At 36.4% G+C, this 21,690-nt stretch overlaps 1 protein-coding gene across 7 annotated transcripts; it reads left to right on the forward strand.

Moving 5' to 3' along the window:
* The first annotated feature begins 14,505 nt into the window (after positions 1-14,505).
* On the forward strand, positions 14,506-21,582 carry LOC132625615 (probable UDP-3-O-acylglucosamine N-acyltransferase 2, mitochondrial). 7 transcript variants are annotated; one of them, XR_009576925.1, is made up of 7 exons: positions 14,512-14,843; positions 16,520-16,779; positions 19,358-19,420; positions 19,532-19,714; positions 19,890-19,940; positions 21,101-21,172; positions 21,275-21,582. XR_009576925.1 is itself a non-coding variant. In XM_060340231.1 (4 exons), exons 1-3 carry the CDS (start codon positions 15,837-15,839, stop codon positions 19,362-19,364), a joined length of 276 nt encoding a protein of 91 aa, XP_060196214.1. In that variant the 5' UTR covers positions 14,851-15,836; the 3' UTR covers positions 19,365-19,420; positions 19,532-19,976. The 7 variants fall into 7 exon arrangements, 1 of the variants encoding a protein (XP_060196214.1); XR_009576928.1 differs by having other exon boundaries at positions 14,506-14,843; positions 19,543-19,940; XR_009576924.1 differs by having other exon boundaries at positions 16,530-16,779; positions 19,532-19,940.
* Positions 21,583-21,690: the final 108 nt, after the last annotated feature.

The raw sequence follows: 21,690 nt of genomic DNA on the forward strand, positions 1-21,690 counted from the left end.
TGGCACGATAGTCCCCTCCAGATTGCAATCCTCGTCAACAGGTGATCATGTGCACATTTGCATCGCCGTGATTCGGCAGTGGATTGTTGTTTATGTTCGGGGGAGCTTCCTTAAGCTGTATGACCCCTTCCTTGATTAATGCCTCAACTCTATCCTTGAGAGCAAAACAGTTTCCGGTATCATGCCCTGCAATTCCTGAATGATATGCACAATGTTTAGTCCCGTCATACCATCCCTGGGATGGGATCAGGAGTTCTTCCTTGAATCGGTTGGAGTATCCCATGCCATTTTCAGCCTCTCGTACAGTTGGGCTAAAGGTTCGGCTAATGGTGTATAGTTCTGGTTGGTCTTCTTTCGACATTTGGGCGTGGTCTAGGGGTGTTTTGTAGGGCGGTTTGGTGAATGGTACTGGGGTTGCGTTGCGTAGGTTGGACGGTGTTGTGGTGGGTTTTGGTAGGAAGGTGACCGGGGTGAGTAGTATGTTGGTTGAGTATGATAGACCGGAAGGGGGGTAGGTGGGGGTTGGTAATAAGGCTGAGGTATTTGGGTGTACTGGCTGTAGTGCGAGGGCTGGGATGAAGAATATTGGCGGGTTGATTTCGGGGTGGGTCTTTGATCTTGGATGGCCATGACCGGGGATACTCCGTCTCTCTTCTTCTTAGTAGGGTCCGCCTGAATGGCCTTACTTGTGGCTTGCAAGGCCGCAAGATTTGTAACTCTTCCTGTTTTTATCCCTTCTTCTATGAAGTCCCCCATCCTGATGACTTCAGCAAACTTCTGCCCAATGACACTTAACATTCTCTCATAATATGTGGGGTTCTTTAGAGATTGTACGAAAAGCATCGTCATTTCACTCTCTGCCATTGGAGGCTGGACTTTTGCCTGCTTCTGCTCTCCAGCGCATAGCGTATTCCCGGAAAGTTTCTGTTGATTTTCTCTCCAGCTTCATCAAATAAAACCGGTCCGGGATAGTCTCAGTGTTGAACCTGAATCTGTCCATGAATTCCTGGGCCATATCTCCCCAACTGTGCCACCTCTGCGGGTCTTGGTATGTGTACCAATCGAGTGCCTCTCCAGTTAAGCTCCTTATAAATAGTTTCATTCTGATAGCTTGATTTTTACCCACTCCGACAAACTTATCGCAATATGATCTCAAATGAGCCCGAGGGTTTCCCTTCCCGTCGAACATGTCAAACTTCGGCACCTTATATCCAGCAGGTAACTCAATGTCCGGGTGAATGCACAGATCTTCATATTCAAGTCCTTCACATCCCCTGTTGGTTTGGATGTTCCTGACTGCTTCCCTCAGACTGCGAAGCTCTTTTGCCACATCTTCGTCCGCTCTTGCCCTAGCTTCCCTTTCCAACTCTTCATAGGGGTCAACTTCTGGATGTTGCAAGGCCTGTGCCTGGGTAGTGAAAGGATGAGCTTCTGCCGCATACTGTGTGTTATGGCTGGCAATATGCGCCAATGGTGTATGGTGAACTGCTTGGTAGTTTTGGGTATGTGGGTTAATTTGGGTAACTGCAGGTTGAGGAATGTAAGGAGTAGCGAAAGGTTGTGAATTGGTTTGTTGGAAGTTAATTTGCTGGAGGTTGGCTTGTTGCTAGGTCATTTGGTTGTGAAGTAGTTTGTTGTATGTTGGCTTGTTGCGGGATGGTTTGTTGTTGGATAGTTTGTTGCGGGATGGTTGGTTGCGGGTGGATCTGGTGTGGAATGGTTTGTTGTGGATTTGACTGTTGTGAGGCGGATTGTTGGTTAGTTTGTTGGGGGTTGGAGGTATTTGGATGGACTGTGTAAAGCGGAGGGTTTGAGGGAGAAGGTTGTGGAGCGGGTGAATCGACAGGCGAAAAGGATGGTGGAATTGTTGTGTTTGTTCTTTGCTCAGGGTGAGGGAGCGTTCAAGGTGATGGACAGATTGGTGAGATTCCGCAGTCGCTCAATTTCGGTCTGCATATTGGCCATTTGCTGCAACAATTGGGCAATGAATTCATCATTTCCCCCTCCTGAAGCCTCAGGTTCCTCTCTTGGAAGAGTGACGAGTCCCAAGCCAGTCTGTTCTGATGCCCCTGAATCATTCATATTGCCGGACGTTCGTGCTTTTGATCTCGTGAAGTATGGGTGGTCTGCCAGTTCACAGTCAACGCGAATCAACCTCTGGGGGATAGTAAAAAATAAACCTTTTAAGAATGAAGAAAGCTGTGTTAGTATGGTCCGAATGATTGCTGTTTAAAATAATATGGAGATTTAGCAGATAACGTTGAAATAAGCACGTGTTGCATAGCAAATAAGCACATATTGCGTAGCAAACATACATTGAATAGCAAACAAAACATATTGCAAACAAACATATATTGAATAGCAAACAAAACATATCGGAAGGAAATCAATGCGTCCTATTATGCAAGGGACCTTTGTGCCAAAGGTAGGCCTAGCGTGAATTTGAAGGATAACATATGTAGTCATGTGTCATTCCAGTGTGCTATTAATTGAAAACCCAAAACGAATACAATCCCAATGCAAAAGAAATTATTACAATCGCTATTGAACAAGTTAACTAAAATGAAGATGGCCCTTCGTCGCTCTTGAACCTCTTGGTTGCCCGAATTGACTGATCGATCTTTCGGCGATTTTGGGCAAGGTATGACATAGCTAGAACACCCCCTGTTTTGATGCCTTCTTTGATACAAGTATCGCCCTGTTCAGCCAGAAGTGTATCCAACTCTTGCATACTTTGCTCGTAACTAAGTGCTTGCTGCTTCCAATTCTCTGCTTCCCTTTCCTTTTCCTTAAGTTGCGCATGATGCTCGGCTTCAGAAACAAGACTTTTCTTACGCAATTGTCGGAGTAATATGCATGCTTCGGCTTCCCCATCCTTAATCCGATCTTTCAAACTAACACCGGGTTTGATTGATTCCTCCAAATCAGCGGCCAGCCATTCCACATAGTTGTCCTCGCACCCAGCTTGGTATCTATTTGGCTCAACTGAATCTGTTTTTGTGGTCTCTTTCAATTTCCACATGCGAATAACCTCTTTTGCAAAAGGAATTTTCCCTTCTTTGTAGTCAACACAGTAATGACTCATATCTGCCACTAAAGGTATGTTTTGCTTCCTCCCTGATTGTCTCAAAACTCTCAGCGGGGCGTAAGGCTGCAAACCTCGAAGTCCTATCAAGACCAAAAATGGTACGATCTTCGTTCGAAACACCAAAACCTCAGACGGAAACCAACTGAACATCCGTTGCATCGAGTCATCGTTCAAATGGCTAAGAAATTCTACCCACTCTTTCACACACTTTGGTTTCTCAAATGATTTTGCTGTCAAGATAGCGCCTGGAACATGACCCAGAATGTGATTCTCACCCGTCGGCTTCTGGAATGCTAGACCCCCGTTGACTTTCTGAAGATGTTTCATCAACCAAATTTGCAGAAGCAAGTTGCATCCTTCGAAATGTTTATACCCGTGTTTACAACGACCTAATGCTCGGTAGATATCTGCCACGACCATAGGGACCAGAGTGTAGTGTTTCCCGTCGATGCCACCAAAAAGAGCCTTAGTTACAATAACAAGATGTGTGTGAATGTCTTTTGTGGTTCCTTTAGGAAATACTATAGTCCCTAAAAAACATACTGCGAAAGCGAAGCACCGTTTCTGCTTCCAAGAGTCATATGAGAAGAATTCATCCTGATGATCGACGAAACTCCTTTGATAACCGAATCTGTGATACAAATACTCGAGTGGTATCATAGACTTCTGCAAACATTCCACACCTTTACCCTCTCTGAACCCGAAGCTGTCAGCAAATTCTTTTGGTAAAGGTTGCCTTGGAATAATCATGCCACAGTTCTGCCATTTTCTCGGTTTACGTAATAATGCCACATTTTCTATATAGCCTCCTATTTCCTCTAACAACGGAGTCATCTCAATGTTGCCAAATCTAAACACGACCCTCTTTTCATCCCAAAACACGGTTGCAGCCTCGATGATGTCTCTGCAAGGCTGGATATCCATCAAAGACGGTAAGTGTCCCAATGCTCCACGTACAACCCGCTGTCCGTAATCCCCCAAATCAACCCACCATGCTGTTAGTTGGGAAGGGACGCTCAAAACCATGCTGAATCTCGGGTAGGTATTGTGTTGACTCATGGTCACCTGCGTTCACAAATGGTTAGTTCTACCTAAATAGCATATGGTCCACATAACGCACATTCATCCTTCAAATCAATGCACATAACGTGATAACCGTCGCTCGGGGTCGTAGACCCACCTGGACATTTGGAAGAGGTTGACTAATGGACTTAATACACCCTGGGTATTAAGCCTCCTAGGTTCGTGCATGCCCTTAAAGGGTTTTGGCTTAGCTCTATCTTAGGCTGAGTAGGAGTTGTTTTCTTATGACGCAAGGCTCCCCCAAGCGGACAACTTGGGAGTGGAAAGTCCGTGGCCGTCGACTGCACCGCTGATCGACTAAATCCACTAGACCAATCCAACTAAAGGGGTAATTTAGTAGTGCACGGGCGCAAACTGCGAAGCCGCTTTAAGTGTGTGAATATGTGTGAGTTTTCCAGGAATGGAAGAAATATGAGCGGAATGCCAATTTAAGGAAAGCAATAACATACATATTACATAGGAAATTTGCATAATAAAACAATCACTTAAAAGAACATAAAAAATAAAGAAGCAATAAAGGCAAAAAATAAAGAAAACAACCAAACATCCAACAAATTTAATTATTAACCTAAGTTGTTATGGTTAAGAACCTAAACGTTCCCCAGCGGAGTCGCCAAGCTGTTATACCCCCTTTTAACCGGGTTAGAGCGGAGTATAACATATTGGTGATTCCTAAATTGCTTTGTTTTAAGGAGTCGCCACCTAATTAATTTTAACGGTGAATTAGGACACCTAGATATTAACTAAGGTAAAGTTAAAACTAAACCTCTGCTAATGATCTGCTTAACCAATGTGATTCTAGGTAAGAGTTCTATATTATCCTAAAGGGAAGGGGTTAGGCATCCTTTAGAATCCGCTAACTTACGGTTGTCCGGCCAAACTTAAGTTAATTAATTAATGTTAGATATAGTATTAAAGATTTAAAAAAAAATATAGCTTATAACTATTACTAAAGTTTTGAAGGAAATAATACTTAATAAGATATACAACAAATAGTATAAAAGAACTTTAAAATACGATTTATAAAAGTTGTTAAGATTTTGAAGAAAGAATATAAGAATGCTATTTAGGTAGAACTTGCAGAATAATTTGCACAAAAGAGGTTTCGAGTGCTATCTTAAAAATAAACTATGAATATTGCTAATATAATGTTATTTTTTTTATTGATTCGATACATAATGATTTGCATTATATGTAGAAGCTTTGAAAGAAGGTTTGGCCAATTTAAACTTGGAATGAAAAAGATTTGAAGTTATTTTTTTTTTTTTTTATAAATATCATGCAAAAGGTGATAGAGTTTCTTATTAACTCATTTAGCTACATTTATCTTAAGATGTGTATAGTTTAATGAACCTAAAATATTTATGAAAGTATACTTGAGTTTATTCTTGCGTATCAGTGATGTTGGAAACGTTTATGATGAAAGTATGATTTCTTTTATTTAAAATATATAGGCGCGCTATTTTGCAAATCAACTATTCCAATTAAAACATGAAAAAGCAAGACGATAATTTACGGAATTGACGATTAGTCTTCTTTAAAACTAAACTACCCCTCACTAAACTAAACTTACTAATCAATAGGATTTATATAACTAATAAAAAAAAAAAAAAAAACAAAGAATTAGTCGCACAATATAAATTAACGCACAGAAATATATAAAGGAGGAGATATTTCGAAATGGGCTCGGCCCATTTTAAAAGGGCTGCTGTCAAATGGGTCTGGCCCATCTGGACCATTGCTGCAATCTTTCCCGCCCCTGGGCTTCGGCCCAGAAACTTTAAATGCAGTCTCAAGTGGGCTGCAGCTCTGCTTTGGCTATATAAGTCTCGGCCCAAAATTCTTATTTTGCTGCAGATGGATTTGAATGAGGGATGACTCGAGAAGATTTCGTTGGGCTTTTAGCCCAACAACGCATGCAGGAGAAGAACGAGCCCCCTCGGACTCGTATGCGAGTTTCATGCGAAAGATAAAAGGGAAGAGATTAGTGTACGCCCAACGAATATGGTAAAGCATGTAAAAAAATATAAGCTCAAAATAGATTAATAGATGATATACGATATGTATATTTAAGTATATTTCATGTATGCACAATTCAGCCACTATATATTTATAACATGGGAAAGCAGGGCAACACTCAAAACGTAAGCAGCAGTATAATCGATAAGGTAACACATATAAAGTATAAATTCAAAACAATTCTGTAGGTTATATATATACTATGTATATCTAGGTATATGTCATGTATACATATTTACAAGAATGTATAGGAGGAACAAATCTAAAATTTAATGCCGGCGAGATAAAGGATTTAGAAATTAGAAACAAGACCAACAAAACAAGAAGAGGACCAAACCAAATATAAGCTATGATAGTGCAACATCCACAGTTGACATAAAATGCTTAAAACACTCAAACTGAACATACACATGTTGCATTTAACTCATTTTAGGCATGCATGGGGTATGGAAATCAGGTTCCTATTCTAAGGTATTCATTCATGCTTCTTTTATGCTTCTAGGACTCAGAACTCAATCTCAAAAGAATCATATAAGTATCAAGAGGCCAAAATTATTTGGGGATAAGGAAAGGTTTATACTGGACACACAATCCGCACAGAGATATGGGGACAAAATTCAAGGGCTGTAAGGAGATCTAGGTAATTCAACAGGGGGCAAACATGCTAAACAGTAGCATAGACAAACAAAGACCATCTCTTAAGTCGGCCAGATGCGACACAAAAAAAAGGGAACTTAGCAAAACTGTAGAAAGAACAAAGAGAAAATCTGCAGGGGTTCCTTCAATTCATGGCATTAAAGAAAACTCAAATCTTTTAGTTGCAATAGAATATTTTTTCAAAGACTGAGTTTAATATTCGCAGGGAGATTGTCCTAGGATAGGGACTGATCTCTAAGGTCTGCCAGGTAGAACATCACAATGGTGGTTGGCAAAACCAAAAGAAACATGCTAAACATGCCACACATAGCATATTTGATCAATACTGGAAAGGAATTTAGGCTGCATATTAGCATCATTTCAAACAGAAGCCGACACCACTGTCAATCGAACCAAACAATGACCTTAATACAGCACAGCTAAACTGACCAGAATAATAAGAATTAATGGTCGACACCAAAGTGTACAGCCTTGACTATAACACGTCAAATACATCACAATTGAAATAGGATCAAGCCATGTTAACATACTCTTCAATCAACAATTTGGGATCATGCTTAACAAGGATAAATTGCACAATGCTTTCATGCATATTTAAACTAACAGGTCGGCTATAAGTATAAAGTAAACTTAAAATTTAAAGTGAACTAACATATAATGCAGGCAAACTAACAACAGACAACTACATGAGGCAATGAAACTACATTTCATACGCATTTAAATACATCCTGGAGACACGTTGGGCTAAACAGCAAATCGAGCATAGAAATAGATTACATACCAGAATTGAAAGATAAAAAAAATGAAGTTACTGATATTTGCCTAAACCTTATCTGCAACACCCTAACAGACAGATTCTGATTTTTAGAATCTGAAGTAAAAAAAATGAATTTTGCCGAGCATGGTGCTTTATAACCTAAGCAAGACTCGGTTTGTTTTCTTTCCTTGTTCTCAAAAGATATGACAAAACTCAAGTAGTTTACTTAGTAAACCAGGATCTACTTGGTAAATCAAACTTAAGACAAACTTAGGCAATTGACGTCTTTTAACTTCGAAACCACACTACCAAAGCTATGCATCACAAAATTAGTAACTCAGCATACTTATTCGAACTAAACTAATCTAACCATAGGTTAAGGGCATTTGACACACGCAGATAATGAATCTCCAATACACATCGAAGATCAAATCGAACTAAAAGGGAGGAAAAAGATGATCGCACTAACCTTTTGCGAGTGCAGCGAAATGAGGTTTGAGTTTCCGATCTACCTCGAACTGCCAGATCCGAGTTTGCGAAGCTCGAATTCACAACAACAACGAAAAAAAAAAAACAGACAAAAGAAATTGTTTGAATATATTTTTTTTGATTCGGTATTTTTTGAACCGTCACAACAAGTTGCAAGTTCGATGTTTTTTTAAAACTTTAGATCCCTCCTCGATCGGTCCCCTCCTCTCCTTTTTCCGAACTTATTTTTTCTTTCTCTCTCAACTCTATGATTTCTCAGTTCGCAAGGGATTTTCAGGGGGGTTTGAGGAACACGAACTTGTTTTAGCGAGGCGATTTTGGTTTTTCTCCCCTTTCTCCTCCTGTTTTCGTTGTTCTTATACTAAAAAGGGAAGGAGGAGCGGGGGAGAGAGAGACAAGTGGGAGACAGGGGTGAGTGGGAAGCGGAGAAGAAGGTGGGAAAGGGGGAAGTGGGAGCGGCGTGAGGCGAAAGAAAAAGAGAGGGGCGGCTAGGGTTTGGAGGAAAATGAAGGAGAAGGGGAGAGGAAATGGAGCGGGCGGCGGAAGGAAAATGTGAAGGGAAACCCTAAAAGGGTTTCCCTTATTTCGCTGAGGAATGAATTGGACCCGGTCTATTTGTGGACCGGGTCAAATTTTAGACTGCGCATTTAAAAGAATGGGCTATTAAATTAAACATGGACTGATCTAAAAAATTGAGGTAAAAAATATGGTCTAGTCCAAAATATTGGGAATTAATCGGACTTTGATTTGGGGTTTGGTAAATCAAAATACGGACTGAGTGCAAGAAATAGTTTGGCTTCTAAATTTGAATAAGAGACGCATTTTGATTAACGATGTACTAAGGGTGCCAGAATATCACCTAATATAGAAATATGTAATTATAAAAAGACCCGGGTAAAAATTATATGATGTCGCAAATGACCGTGCAATAATATTTAATAACAAACGCTATCATTAAAATGTGCGAAGTAAATGCGATGCGTATGCGGAAGTTGGTAGAAACGTTGAGAAATGCAAGTTTGAATAATACTAAATAATGGCAGCAAATAAATAACGGTAGTAATACTGCTAATAACAATAATGATAATGGTAATAATGATAATATTGATGATAATGGTGATAAAAAATAATAATAGATATAATAATAATAGTAATAACAAATATTGATAATTAAAAATGATAATAATTAATAATAATAAAGATGATAATAATTAATAATAAAATAATGATAATAAATAACAATTATTGATAGTGGCAAAATGTTAATAAATTAATAATAATAACAATAATAGTGGTAATAATAAGATAATAATGATAATAATAAGAAATAATAATGATGATAATAATAATAATAAATAACAATTATTGATAAAACAATGATAATAATTATTAATAAAATAACGATGATAATGATGATTAATAATTGATAACAAAATAACGCTGATAATAATGATTAGTAATTAATAATAATAATAATAATAATAATAATAATAATAATAATAATAATAATAATAATAATAATAATAATAATAACTGTAGCGGAATAATAAAACGCGGGTGTTAATAAAAGACTAATAATTATAGTAAAATTTAAATGCATATTTTTTAATTTCTCAAAACACTAGAAGTATTAATAGGTATTTCGGGGGAGAGGCGGGACAAAATTGGGTGTCAACAAGGGGCAAATTTAGGTCATTCTGCGTAGCTCAAGGAAAAATCTGATGATTTTTCCTTGTGAAAAAGGCCCATGTGTTAGAATGCTTCCGCCATTAGTGAACAAGGACACATTTGGACCAACCTTATAATGAAAAAGGTATATTTGACTTCAACTACTAACAGAGGGTAAAGTTAGACTACTTCACAAAATTTAGAAGCGAATTTGGACTTTTCCCAAATTTAAAAGTGAGAGTGGATCTTCTATAATTTAGGAGATTCTAATATCTTTCCTTAAGTTTTTGTAATTATAATCCTTCACAAGATCATTTAATTACCAAAGACTTGGTCTATTCCTCCAAAATTTGGGTGTTTAAGCCCCAATTGAGTTTTTAGCCAAAATTGTTCCTTATCTATGGGAGTAAGACTATTGTGGTCCTTTAAATATGACTTTGAGCAGCTTTAGTCCCTTAAATTTGCTAATGTGGAGCACCTTTGGTCCAACTAACAAAATAGACTTAAAAACTTACGGTGTCTACCAAAACCACAACAAGGTCTATCGGAAAAAACCCACCGTCTTTCAAACCGACGGGAAAACCGATAGACTCAATCATTGTGATCCAAAAAGAAAAAAAATAAAACCAATTTTTTTTGAATTTTTAATAAAACTCGATTGGTTTTGTTTGCGCTAAAAATTGAGAAAATAAAAAATCAACTAAGCTTGATCGTTTAAATATTCTGCAAAAATATTTTTAGTCCAACCGACTGGGCTCGGTCGATTTTATTTAAAAATGAAAAAATTAATTTCGAGAAACCGACCGAGCTCAATCAATATTTTGGATAAAATTCCGATCAAAAGTTTTAAATAAACTGACTGAAGAACCGATCGAGCTCAGTCAGTTAATTTTTTATTTAAAATAATCTGTTTTCATCTTGGTCTATTTTTTTATTTTCTCCTTTTTTGGCATAAAAAAAAACCGATTGAGCTTGGTCAGTCAGTTTTTTCTGGTTGATTTTTGCCTTGTGTTTAGTACTTTTTTTTCCTGGTAATCCCCGTTAGTTTTTTTTAAGTCTATTTTGTTCGTTGGGCCAAAGGTGCTCTACTTTCACAAACTTAAGAGATTAAAATGCCCAGGGTCATATTTAAAGGACCAAAATAAACCTTGAAGGCACAGTTTTGGTCAAAAACTCTGCCCCAATCAGATAGAATCTTGTGTACTTGTAGCATCCGGGGCAACTACTTCACATTATGGCTACTCGCCTAAAAAGATTAGGTTCCATTAGTACACTTTCCTCTATAGTTGGACGAATCTGTAGAAAAACTCACACAAGGAACGTTGAAAATATGTTAGCCCCAAGAGTTGTATCAGAAATTATTTCTTCACATTGTTTCTCTATAGGCCAAACATCTTTGTATAAATTTATATAATTTTGTTTAACAGTATAACAATGTATATAAACACCTCTTATACATAAATATACACTTTTATACAAGATGGAGACATTGTTTACCGTAAGTGTATCATGTTGTATACTGTGTATAAGCACTATTGTGAAAAAAAATGGTTATGCAAATGTAAACTGAAATATGACTATCTAAGTGTAATATATTATGTTGGGTTGTATATTTTTGTAAAAATCTCTTAATTTTATACATGAATAACTTATCTTCTAAACAATTACCAAATGTGGTACTCCATCCGTTTCAATATATTTGTCTTACTTTTCTTTGCAGTCCATTTAAAATAGATATTTTTTTCCATTTCTGACAACTCTTTGATTCTAATTTTTCACATGACATGTTTAAAATCACAAGATTAAAAGACATTTTGATACATTTTACACATCTTTAAATTTAAAAACACAAGATTCAAAAGTGTATTTACTTTTTCTTATATTTCCTGTCACGTCAAAATCAGACAAATATTTTAAAACCGAACAAATATCACTTATGCATAATTTAATATGTCAATAACTTGTCTGCTAATTACTAGCTACCAAACAGACCCCTTATTTAATTACCAAATACTTGGTCAAGCCCCTTTTTTCTTTTTTCAAAATTTGGGTGTTCCCTAAGGCTGTCAACCGGTTCCAACCGGAACCGGACCGGGAACCGGTTAGGAAACCGGTCGGTTCCGGTTCCAAAACCGGAACCGCCTAACCGGTTCCGGTTTAACCGGTTCCGGTTAACCGGTTTTAAGATCCAAACCGGAACCGGTCCGGTTTGGATTCGTTAAAATATTTTTTTTTTTTGTTTTTTGTATTATATATATATATTATAGTATTTATTTGTATATTGTAGGTATATTTACATATGTTATACAATTTTATAATTAAAGTTTAAATATTTACTGACTAACAGCAAGTCAGCAATACAGAATAGTGCTTTTCGTACACATATATATGTATAACTTACATATACTTATATACTATATATACTTATATATATGTATAACTTAATATATATACTATATATATGTATAACTTAATGTATATACTAAATATATGTATAACTTAATATATATACTATATATATGTACTATATACTATATATAGGATAGCTTAATATATATATAGGTATAACTTAATATATATACTATATATACATATCTACTATATATACAATATATACTTAATATATATACTATATATATTTATATAATATATATACTATATATATTTATATAATATATATACTTATATACTATATATACTTATATATGTGTATAACTTAATATATATAGTATATATATATACTTACTTATATACTATATATAAGTAAGTATATATAGTAAGTATATATAGTATACTTACTTACTTATATATGTGTATAACTTAATATATATATAGTATATATACTATATATACTTGTATATATGTACTATATACTATATATACTTACTTATATACTATATATACTTACTTATATACTATATATACTATTTTTTCTATATATACTATTTTTTCTATATATACTATATATACTTATATACTATATATACTATTTTTTCTATATATACTTATATATGTTTAAGTATACTATATAACTTAAGTATATTCTTAGTATATTTTAGGTATATTCCTAACTTAATAAAAGTAAAAATATAAACACAAGTAAATAGAAGAAAGCTCAATGAGCCATATATTTTATTCATTCTTGGATAACATTTATTTGCAAGTTGTATTTTTTTTTAACTTGCAAATAATACATGAGTTATACAAAAATAGTAGAATAATAAAATCACCAATTTTGAACCATTTCGTTAATTTCCCCCACATCATATTCGGTCATGGAAATATCTTCAAAGTCTTCCATTTGGTCCGGTCCACTAGCTATCAAATCTTCAATTTCTTCCTCTTCGCCTTGCTCCGCTTCTGAGTTTTGGTTGTGTCGCTCCGATCTAATCCAATCTCGAATGCACACTAGTACTTGTAAGCTAAAGCCGGATAATGAATGTCTATGGTCTCCAATTTGCTGTCTTCCTTGGCTAAATGCGCTCTCCGAAGCCACGGTTGATACTTGAACCGTAAGGATATCTCGAGCCATTCTTGAAAGTATCGGATAACTTGCCTTGTACTTCTTCCACCATGCTAAGACGTCCACCTCATCCAGTTGGCTGATATCCACATTTGGCTGCATCAAATAAAAGTTAAATTCATCAAAGTTTGCAGTAGAAGAAGATGTAGGCTGTGAATGTAAAACTTTTAAACCCGACAAGCCCTTTTTGCTACTATGAGAAGTAGTAGGGCGTGGAGCAACTGGTGTAGCACGTTCTTCCAAACTAGAATAATGAGTAAAAACTCTTCTAAACTCATCATCAATAGCGAGATCGGCTTCAGCTAAAGATGGTTGAACTCCCTCTTCAATTTCTAAAAATGTATAAATTTGACTAACCAAATTTTTAGTATAAGACACTTTTAAACAAGGATTTAAAAGGGAACCCAATATAAATAAAGTTGGGATGGGAAAAAAATACTTCTTAAATTTGATTATCATTTCAAAAATAGCCACTTGATAATCGGGTTTATATTTATACTCTTGTAAAACTCTAGCTATTTCCGCTAAGTAGGCTAAAATTCCGGTTACCGTGGGATAGAATTGTCTAGAAAAAGCAAGAGTTGCATTATAAAAATTTTCTAAGAGTTCAATACATTCTTTAACATCTTCCCAATGCCTATAAGTTAACCAATCCTCACTATCAATATTATATTTGTTGTGAACTTGTTGTATGGGAATCCTATACTCATATGCTTGTTGTAGCATAATGTAAGTGTAGTTCCACCTAGCATATTGCAAAGTAACTATAATTGAGAGATTGAGATTTGAGAGAAAGATGAAGAAGAGTGAATTGAAATGAAAATGAAGAAGGGTTTATATAGGGGTGGGGGAGGGGTTAAAGTGTTAAAAAAAAATAATTTGGGGGCCAAAAATTAAGAAAATGACCGTTTGGCAACGGCCATTTTTGCAAATGGACCGTTGCCAACGGTCCGCGAGGCCCAACGGCTCTTTACTATTTTTTTTTTTTTTTTTTTTTATTTTAACCGGTTTAACCGGTCCGGTTCCGGTTAAAAAAAATTTGGAACCGGACCGGTTAACTAATATCCGGTTAACCGGAACCGGTTAACCGGTTATACCGGTTCCGGTTTAACCGGTCCGGTTACCGGTTAAAACCGGTTACACGGAACCGGTTGACACGTTTAGTGTTCCCCGAACTCCTATAATAAGTAAATGTTATTGCAAAACAGTGATTTGCTTAGACTATTACAAAACTTGTTTACTGGTGGATTAAGGTTAAACCTGGTAATTAGCCACTTCACATTATGGCTATTAGCTTAAAAAGATTAGCTTCCATTGGTACCTTTTCCTCAATATCTGGACTAATCTGTAACAAATCTCAAACAAGTAAGGTTGAAAATATGTTAGCCCCAAGACACGTGTCAGCAATTGCTTCTTCTCATTGTTCCTCTATAGGATAAAAAGCTTCAAAGCATAGCTCTACTGAGCCAGGTTAGCCCCAAGACACGTGTCAGCAATTGCTTCTTCTCATTGTTCCTTTATAGGATAAAAAGCTTCAAAGCATAGCTCTACTGAGCCAGGTAAGTTTGCCAGGTGTCATTTTCTGAATGTCGTTTTAAGCAGCTCAGGTGTTTGTGAAAATGCCGCTTAGACTTTGTTACTTGGAGTGTTAAATTGGTCGGGTCAAGAATTTGTATGGATGGGGTCCTAAATGAATTTAAATATTGATTTTCAATTTTTTCAATTTTTTTTTTCTTTCTAAAAATTTATACCGAAAATTGCAGTTCCAGTTAAAATGGCCATAGAAGCTAATTAAGCAAAGTTAATGACCGTAGTGATCGATTACTAAAAGTTGAGTGATCATAACTCTTCTTTTTCACGACTAATTTGTGTGTTATGGCGTAAATAAACAATAATAACTACGTCTCAGTTCTAAATATGTTGGGATTCGGAATCCCGGCTTCTTTATTTAAAAGTGAAAAATAAGTTAATTTTAGAATTTCTCTAACAAGTCTAAAACATATCCTTAGCTACTACCTGCCGTCCATTTTACTTATCATGTTTTTTTTTTTTCCACGCCCTTTATCATTTGATCTCAATTTAATACTACTTTCTTTTTCACTATATAAATTTCTCTCCACATTTATTGACTAAGGGCAAAGACGAAACTAATGGTTAATTATATCTTGGTTATCTTGGTTTTTGTAAAGTGACAATTATTTTAACCCTCAGGGTTTGGCCTGGTGGTAATTGGCTTGAGCCTTGGATGCTCCCTTTCAAGGTCTCAAGTTCGAAACCCACTGGGTGCAAACAATTTCTGAGGGCCATCGGACTGGGGTAAAACCCTGAATTACCCGTGGTGCACTTGCGGGAAACTCCTTGCCGAGGGCCTGTGCACCCCCGGGATTAGTCGGGGCTCAAAGAGACCCGGACACCCGGTGCTTAATCAAAAAAAAAGTGACAATTATTTTAGACCATCTGTTTTTAGCGAGGACTACAAGTAAAATGGATGGAGACAATAGCGGAGCCAGCATTTTCACCTATGGGGTTCAAAAATATAAAGAAGTAAATACATGAAGAAGGTAAGAGTTCAACATCTACTATATATACTTAAGAAAATAATTTTAACCTTATATATACACTATAATTTTTCGCCGAAGGGGTTCGGATGAACCCACTGGAGCCTACCTAGCTCCGCCCCTGGATGGAGGGAGTAGTAGTTATAGTTACCTATATGAATCTTTTTCTTTGATTGTGTCCTATTTTTAGCTAAGTCTGCATGGCATAAATGCTTTCTGGGAAAATGTCTCCCCTTTTTACCATGGTGGATATGTTGATTTTGTTGCCTTTCATAGTCAGAAGTATCATAAGAACACTGTCCTTGTTTGTTGTGGTCCATCTATTAAGCTTACACCATGTCACCTGCTTATACACCCAATAAATCATGAAAAATGAACAAAAGGTGATATTCAAGACTAAACATTTTTCTTGGAGAATATTTTCCTTCATAGTGTTGATTGTTTAACAATGATGATTCATATAGCAAACACCAACTTACTTGGGATTGAGGTGTAGTAATAGTAGTAGTAGTTGTTGTTGTTGTAGTGTTGGTTGTGGAAAATCATGTCCATCAATCACATGTTGATACTGCTTTTGTTCTGTTTCCTTTGTGGAAAGAAATGAGCTGTTATGATCTGAGTTCTCTTTTCTGGTTTAATATTTAGTGTAATTTTACATTCAAGATGACATTTTCCAGGTTCCATCAGGTACCACAGTGCACCTTAAATGTGCTTTGGATTCAAGACTTGAGAATGGTAGTGTGGATGACCAACAAGATTATCGCAGATGGGGCAATGGTGGTGGGACTTTTCACAAGTCGGCTAGCATTGATCCCTCGGCCTTTGTAGAAATTGGTGCTGCAGTACATTCAGAATGTGCAGTAGGTGCAGATTGTCACATTGGCTCTGGAGCAATCATTGGACCTACTGTCACAATAGGTCAATCGACGAAAATACGGTACATCATTTTGTCTATGTTGAAGGCAGTTGTTATTTGGCTTCATTTTGATGGGATATCTCTAGTAGGTAGCAACAAGACTTTGTTCTAAATATTGAGTTGAAATAAGTCTTGTCTTGCTCGGACTAACAAAAGGGCAGAGGTATAGTTAAAAAGATAATTGTTATTTCATTTCAGTTGGCAAAATAGTATCATTCTTCCTAGCACAATCTCATCAGGCTGTCTCTCATGATAATATCCGAAATTTATCAATTACCTATGCTTAAGCCTTTTCTCAATTAGTTAGGATGTTTGAGTTTTGTGCTGGATTCTCCTAAAGAAAAAAATCCAACTGTTTGGATTTGAAAAGGGTGGGTCGAATGCAGTAGCCGGGGGGGGGGGGGGGGGGGGGGGTAAAAGTTATACTCCCTCCGTTTCAATTTGTTTGTCTTACTTTGATTGGGGCACGGAGTTTAAAAAAGTAAAAAAGACGTTTGAATCTTTTGGTTGTTAACTAAATGTATGTAAAATGTACTAGATAGAGGCATTCTTTTTGACATGGACTAAAAAGGAAAGCAAGACAAACAGATTGAAATGGAGGGAGTATAAGAAGGCTATTGAAATGCAAGATGACCTATGTACTTTCTCGGCTGTTGGCAGTCTCAGATGGACTTGTTTTTGCAGCCTGAATTATATTCTGCACCATTTCTTACAAATGACTTTTGCTCTATGAATTATCTGCAAGTTATCTTCAACTGCAATGCTGCATTGGCTAATTGCATGATTGGTGACTTTTGCGTTATCCACAGCGGTGCATTGGTCAAGATGGAAAGGATGACTCTCACATGAAATTTTCCTTTTTTCAGTTGATTAAAAAGAAAACCAAGACTATTCCTTGTTTCTGGTGCATGTTTCGGAGTACCTGTCACTGACCTACTTTTTACTTTACATATCACTGCTAGTGTCAGATTTTAAATTAGCAGTATGGTGAAAAAGCCTCAAGTTAGTCAATACTATTTATCTAAGAGATAAAATTGTTACTTTTGTTTTTTATGATCGAGAAATCCGTCTAGGACCAACCCCTAGGACGAAACACAGTCGTTTCCTACCCTTCTCCACTTAATACCAGGCTTAGTTCGCATGGCTCGAACCTGTGACCTAAGTGAGAAGTCCTTCAACCTTTTCCACTTGTACTAAGCCCTGGGGCAAGAGATAAGATTGTTACTTATGATCCTTGGAATCATTTCTTTTACACCAGAATGTGTTTTTTATTTCTTTGTGGTTGTGGCCAATTCAGGAGTCAGGACCCCTAAATATTTTGGGGTCTTCATTGCAAGTGAGCAAGAGTATACAAGCAAAAAAAAAAAAGTAAGAGCGACCAGAGCTACCAAATGAGCTCCTCAGTGAAGTGAGCTAAAGTTTGAATAATTCTGGTAATAGTTAGAGTGCTACAATTAAGTCTGTTGTAATGCTAGTGGGTTGTGAAAATGTGCGAAATAGATAGTTAAATTAGAATTTGACTGAAAAAAATTTAAATATTCGTTAATCTTATATTGTTTGACAAGCAAAGTGTCAACGTTTGTGCTAGCCCATCACTTCACTTCTGCACAACATTTATATGTTCATATTACTTGTAAGTTCTCTTTCTCATTTCAGTATTTTTGGTCCTTCAAAATATCAGAATTAGAAGCTGGCCCCAAGGGATTGCTGATGTAGATATAGTAAAATGCTATATGGACCTGATACGCTAATCAGAAAAATGTCCTTGAGTTTGGTCCATGGTCATTTATGCTAATGGCTCATTTTTTGGCCTGAAGCTCAGTAAGCACTTGAGCCTAATTTAAATGTTTGGCCTATGCTCAGGCTAAACCGTTCTCTGGATGAAATCAAAGTTACTCGGACTCTTCACTTTTGGTGCCGCACCCATGTCGACACGACATGGGCGTGGGCGTGGGTGTGGAATCCGTACCTGATCTGGTCAATCGATTTTAGGTACTTTGACTAAAATCGACGGAGAAATTCCAAACGGATTCATGATTTGTCTAATCAAAACAAAAGCTAAGGTGAAATTGAAGAAAATGGAATACCTAGTACATAGAAATTTCTCTGTCACTCATTTCCTTTTATCTCCTTCTAGGGTTTCTTTCTTGATCAATATTTTCTTCTCAAGTGTTCCACATTATATCTCATAATTTAGGTTTTATAGCTCTATTTTTAGATATTTGAATTATTTTTAGCCAAATCCCCGCACCCGTATCCATACTTAGATCCGTATCCCCGAATCTTAAAATTTAGATCATGAAGGATCCGACCTCTAGATCCGCACCCGTATCGGACACCCGCACCCGAGTCCGAGCAACTTAGGGCCTGAGTGAACTTGAGCTAAAAGTTGTTAGTGTAAACCTAGGGTTGTCTTTCATTGTTATACTAGATCAACTACCTATAATTTGTTTTTTTAACAAAAAGAAGTTGATAGCAGATCAATTACATAAGCTTATCCTGAATTCTTCTTCATATAGTTGATGTTTTATGAGCTACAACTTTTTGTAATCTTCCAAGACTATTAATCCTTTTTTTTTTTTTGTACCTTCATATGCAGACCCTGAAGGTGAATAGAAAACCATGTAGAAATAGGTGCAAATATATGTATCGATAGGGGCAGGTGAGATCCGTGCTGTTTTTGAATTCTTCATTGCGGTTGTCTTATGTCTTTCCAAATTAAATCTCCTGCCCTAATGTTTCTGAGCTTAAACGTAAATTCCACATCATTCAGGGGCCATGCAGTTGGAGAACATACAAAGATAATTTGGTTCAAGTACTTCCCTACTTCTGAATTTTTGGAGAAAAAGTTGGTTTCGAGACGGTTCTTATGATCTGCGGTACAGATAGGCCACAATGTGGTGAGTGAGAGAAGCTTCCTCATTTGTGGACAAGTCAGCGTTGCGGGTTCAGTGACGTATGTTATCCTTTTTAACCCTGCTTTGATAAAGAATAGAAGTAAAAACACCTTTTTGGATTTGATCACCATTTTATTTAACTTTCTAGTTCAGTGAACTTTTGCCTTTCAAGATTATATATTTGTCCTTATTTGGATTAATCTACATATCTGTCCCTTTGTTTTCTTGGCATAGGTGACTATGTAACTTTAGGAGGAAGAGTTGGGATCCGTGAACCGTGATCATGTAAACATTGCCTCAAAGATATAATTTTCTATTTAACTGGCGATCTGTTCATTGACTAGCACCATTTGGTGTCATTCTATGTTAAACGCTTACTCCATAAAATACGTATCATTATGTTTTTGTTGATTTTATAGTAATTGGATATGATATTGCTCGGACCAAAATGCAAATCCTAGAACACTTTACTTCCACGCAACTGCGCAAGAAGAGAGCACGTGTTACCACTATATGCATCATAAGTTCTATTTGGCCCTGCTTTAGCTTGTCATTATCATGGTAATCCACTGGCTGGTCTTAATCTTGATGGACAAAGTTGATAAGCCAGAAATGATACGAACAAGATGGTTATAATAATTAATAAAAGGTTGCATTTTTGTGTACCTTTTCCTTTGCTTCAAGTTTGTACCTTTTCCCTATAGGGCTTGAGCTAACTGATATCAGAGATGAGAAAATGGTGGAGTAAACCATAGGTGTAGAATTCTATGGTCATACATCTTATTTTAGTTTGCTTGACAATGCTGCTTATTATCCTCTTAACTTTCTCCCAACATTAATCAGAATCAGAAAGTTATTACACTTTTTGGAGAAAAACCACAATGTTATTGTACATTCTATGCTTGTCATAGAATTCCTGTAGCATGTTCTCTGTTCATAAAGTCAATAGGTCTCCTTGTTTCTACTTCCAATGCCATCATTTTTGCTGTCCTAATTTGATGTGCCTCCACTCGGGATAAAGGATATTTTCAACATAATTGAGTTATTGGAATTAAAATTGGCTCCATATAGCTCTTGCAGTACTATACCATTAAAAAATAATGAATATGAAAGGGAAAATTTCCTGTTAAAGGAAAGCAGATGCATATTTTTGGGAGAAACTGAAAAGTAAAACAAGAGGACCTCTCTATAAAGCAAAGGGAATATTCTATTCTATTAAAAGTATATTAGTACTTTATTATAGTGTAATGTAAAGCTTTTCTAAGACAGAGGATAAGCCATAAAGTATTTGACTTATAATGAATCTGGATATTAAATTTCTCCCTGCATACACGTTCTATGTGATTATGCTTCTATTGATCAGGTTGTTATTTTATCTTGACCATCTATATATAACTATGCATGTAATTAATAATCAAACTAAGTAATAGCATTTGATGCTACAGGTAAGCTTAGCAGCTAATAGCTGTGTCAAGAAGGATATTAGTGAACCTGGAGATTATGGCGGCTTTCCTGCTGTAAGGACTCTACCGTTGTTCATGGTGTTACCTAGTCTCTTCCAAAAAATTCTGTTTTTTTTTTTTTCACAATAGTTTGATAATTCCCGTGGGTAACCGCAGATTCGTGCACGCAATTGGCGAAGGAAAATTGCTATACATCGTCGAGCCTTGAAGTAAGAATTCTGTTTGGATGCTAATCTTATCCAGGAACTCAAGATTTGAACAATTTATTCAAGACTTGAAGTAAGAATTCTGTTTGGATGCATGCCATTTGATGTGCACCCGGAGGACCATCTCAGGAACTATTGATTACTTAAATCTTCAACACCTACTGTTGTTTGTTGAATGAAATACTTAATAAATGCATCATGAACTAAGACTCCAATCGCATGGTAAATATAACCCTCTTAGCTAGTCTCATTCAGTCATCTTATTCCTCTATATTACATATAGAATATAAGACAACAATAACATACCCAGTGTAATTCCACAAAGTGGGAGCTGGAGAGGCTAGAGTGTACGCAGACCTTACATCT

Source organism: Lycium barbarum, unplaced genomic scaffold (assembly GCF_019175385.1).
Source record: "Lycium barbarum isolate Lr01 unplaced genomic scaffold, ASM1917538v2 unchr_scaffold_11, whole genome shotgun sequence".
NCBI lineage: Eukaryota > Viridiplantae > Streptophyta > Magnoliopsida > Solanales > Solanaceae > Lycium > Lycium barbarum.